Here is a 1320-nt window from a genome sequence, read left to right as displayed (position 1 = left end):
GCTGCTCCCTCCGCGTTAGCGGCGCAGCCCGGGTCCGCGCTGGGTGCTGCCGCCGCGGCCCCGTCCCAGCGGCGCGGGGGACGTTGGGCCCGGCTCGGTGCCGGTGCCGACCCGCTCGCCCTCGCGCAGAGGTCCAAGCCGCAGTGCCGCGGCCTGGCGCCCAACGGCTTCCACAACTCGGTCATGGCGCCCGTGGAGAAGTGCTGCAGCCTCACGGGCAGCGTGTGAGTGGTGCCTGYGGCGGGACGGGGCTGCGGCCGCGCGCAGCCGACGCTCTGCCCTCACCGCCGGCCCCTCCGCTGCAGGCGGCATCAGAATTACTCCCAGTGGGAGTTTCCCGACTGGATCCCCTTGGTGCACAAGTGGACGTGTCTCTCTGAGAGGTAGCGGCCCGGGGAGTGCGTGGTGCTGCTTGGGCTNGGCTGTGCCGTGGGGCAGCTCCGCGTGGGGGTGTTGGTGACACCGCCTGCGCTCAGGCTGTGCCGTGGGGCAGCTCCATGCCCTGCCGTGGGCAGCAGAGCCGCAGCCGGGCGCAGGGGAGGTTGGGGCAGCCGCCGGTGCTGCCCCCGCGTCCTGCTCGTGTTTCCTCTCTGGAGCCTGAGCATCCCTGGGCGCCCTGGCCTGCGTGGGGAGTGGGGCTGGGCTGTGCAGGGATGAACGGGTCCCACGTGGGGAGTAGGGCTGGGCTGTGCGGGGATGAACCGGTCCCTGCGTGGGGAGCGGGTCCCATGCGGGGAGCAGGGACGAGGGGGTCCCCGTGTCGAGTCACCCTCCTCTCACCTCCTGTCCCTGCAGCGAGGCCGCCCCGTACCTGCCCGTGGAGGAGAAGTCGCCCCTTTTCCTAATCCAGCGGGAGGGCATCGAGGAAGACGGTGCCTTGTCCAGGATAAACAGGTCTGGGAGCCGAGAGGCTGCGCGTGGCTGTGCGGTGGCTCCACGCGGCGTGGCCGACCCGGCGGGAGCGGYGCTGCCGACGGCCCGTGTGGGTTCGGGTCCGGGCTGGTGCCACGGGACGCAGCCTCGTGCCCCTTCCCGCCCCGCGCCCTTCCCGCCGGAGCGCTGAGGGCCTCCCCGCCGCAGGTTCCAGTCGCAGCCGCCGCACGCGGAGCGCCTCGATGTCTCCTTCTTCACGGGCGGCCCCGTGTGGGCCATGGAGTGGTGCCCGTGCCCGGCGGGCGCGGCGGCAGCCGCGCACTACGTGGCCCTGTACTGCCACAGGAGCATGGAGGAGACGCACAGCGCGGCGGGGCTGCACGGCGGCGCGGCGCTGCTGCAGCTCTGGAGCCTGGGCGCGCTGCCGGGGTGAGCGGCGCCGCGGGC

General features: G+C 73.7%; 1 protein-coding gene across 1 annotated transcript in view; it reads left to right on the top strand.

The window, feature by feature from the left end:
- Positions 1–129: 129 nt before the first annotated feature.
- The window catches only part of GTF3C2 (general transcription factor IIIC subunit 2), a gene marked incomplete at its 5' end in the record, with an annotated part of 6436 nt that continues 5245 nt past the window's right edge, over positions 130–1320 (top strand). Inside the window, 4 exons of the mRNA XM_026049141.1 lie at positions 130–224; positions 306–383; positions 796–894; positions 1081–1302. Coding sequence (XP_025904926.1) covers positions 130–224; positions 306–383; positions 796–894; positions 1081–1302 — 494 coding nt within the window. The remainder of the gene's footprint in view (positions 225–305; positions 384–795; positions 895–1080; positions 1303–1320) is intronic.

The sequence above is a fragment of the Nothoprocta perdicaria genome, unplaced genomic scaffold, assembly GCF_003342845.1.
Source record: "Nothoprocta perdicaria isolate Ctin4 unplaced genomic scaffold, notPer1 scaffold_596, whole genome shotgun sequence".
Classification (NCBI taxonomy): domain Eukaryota; kingdom Metazoa; phylum Chordata; class Aves; order Tinamiformes; family Tinamidae; genus Nothoprocta; species Nothoprocta perdicaria.
Note: the sequence above shows the minus strand (reverse complement) of the source record. Positions and strands in the feature narration are given on the sequence as shown.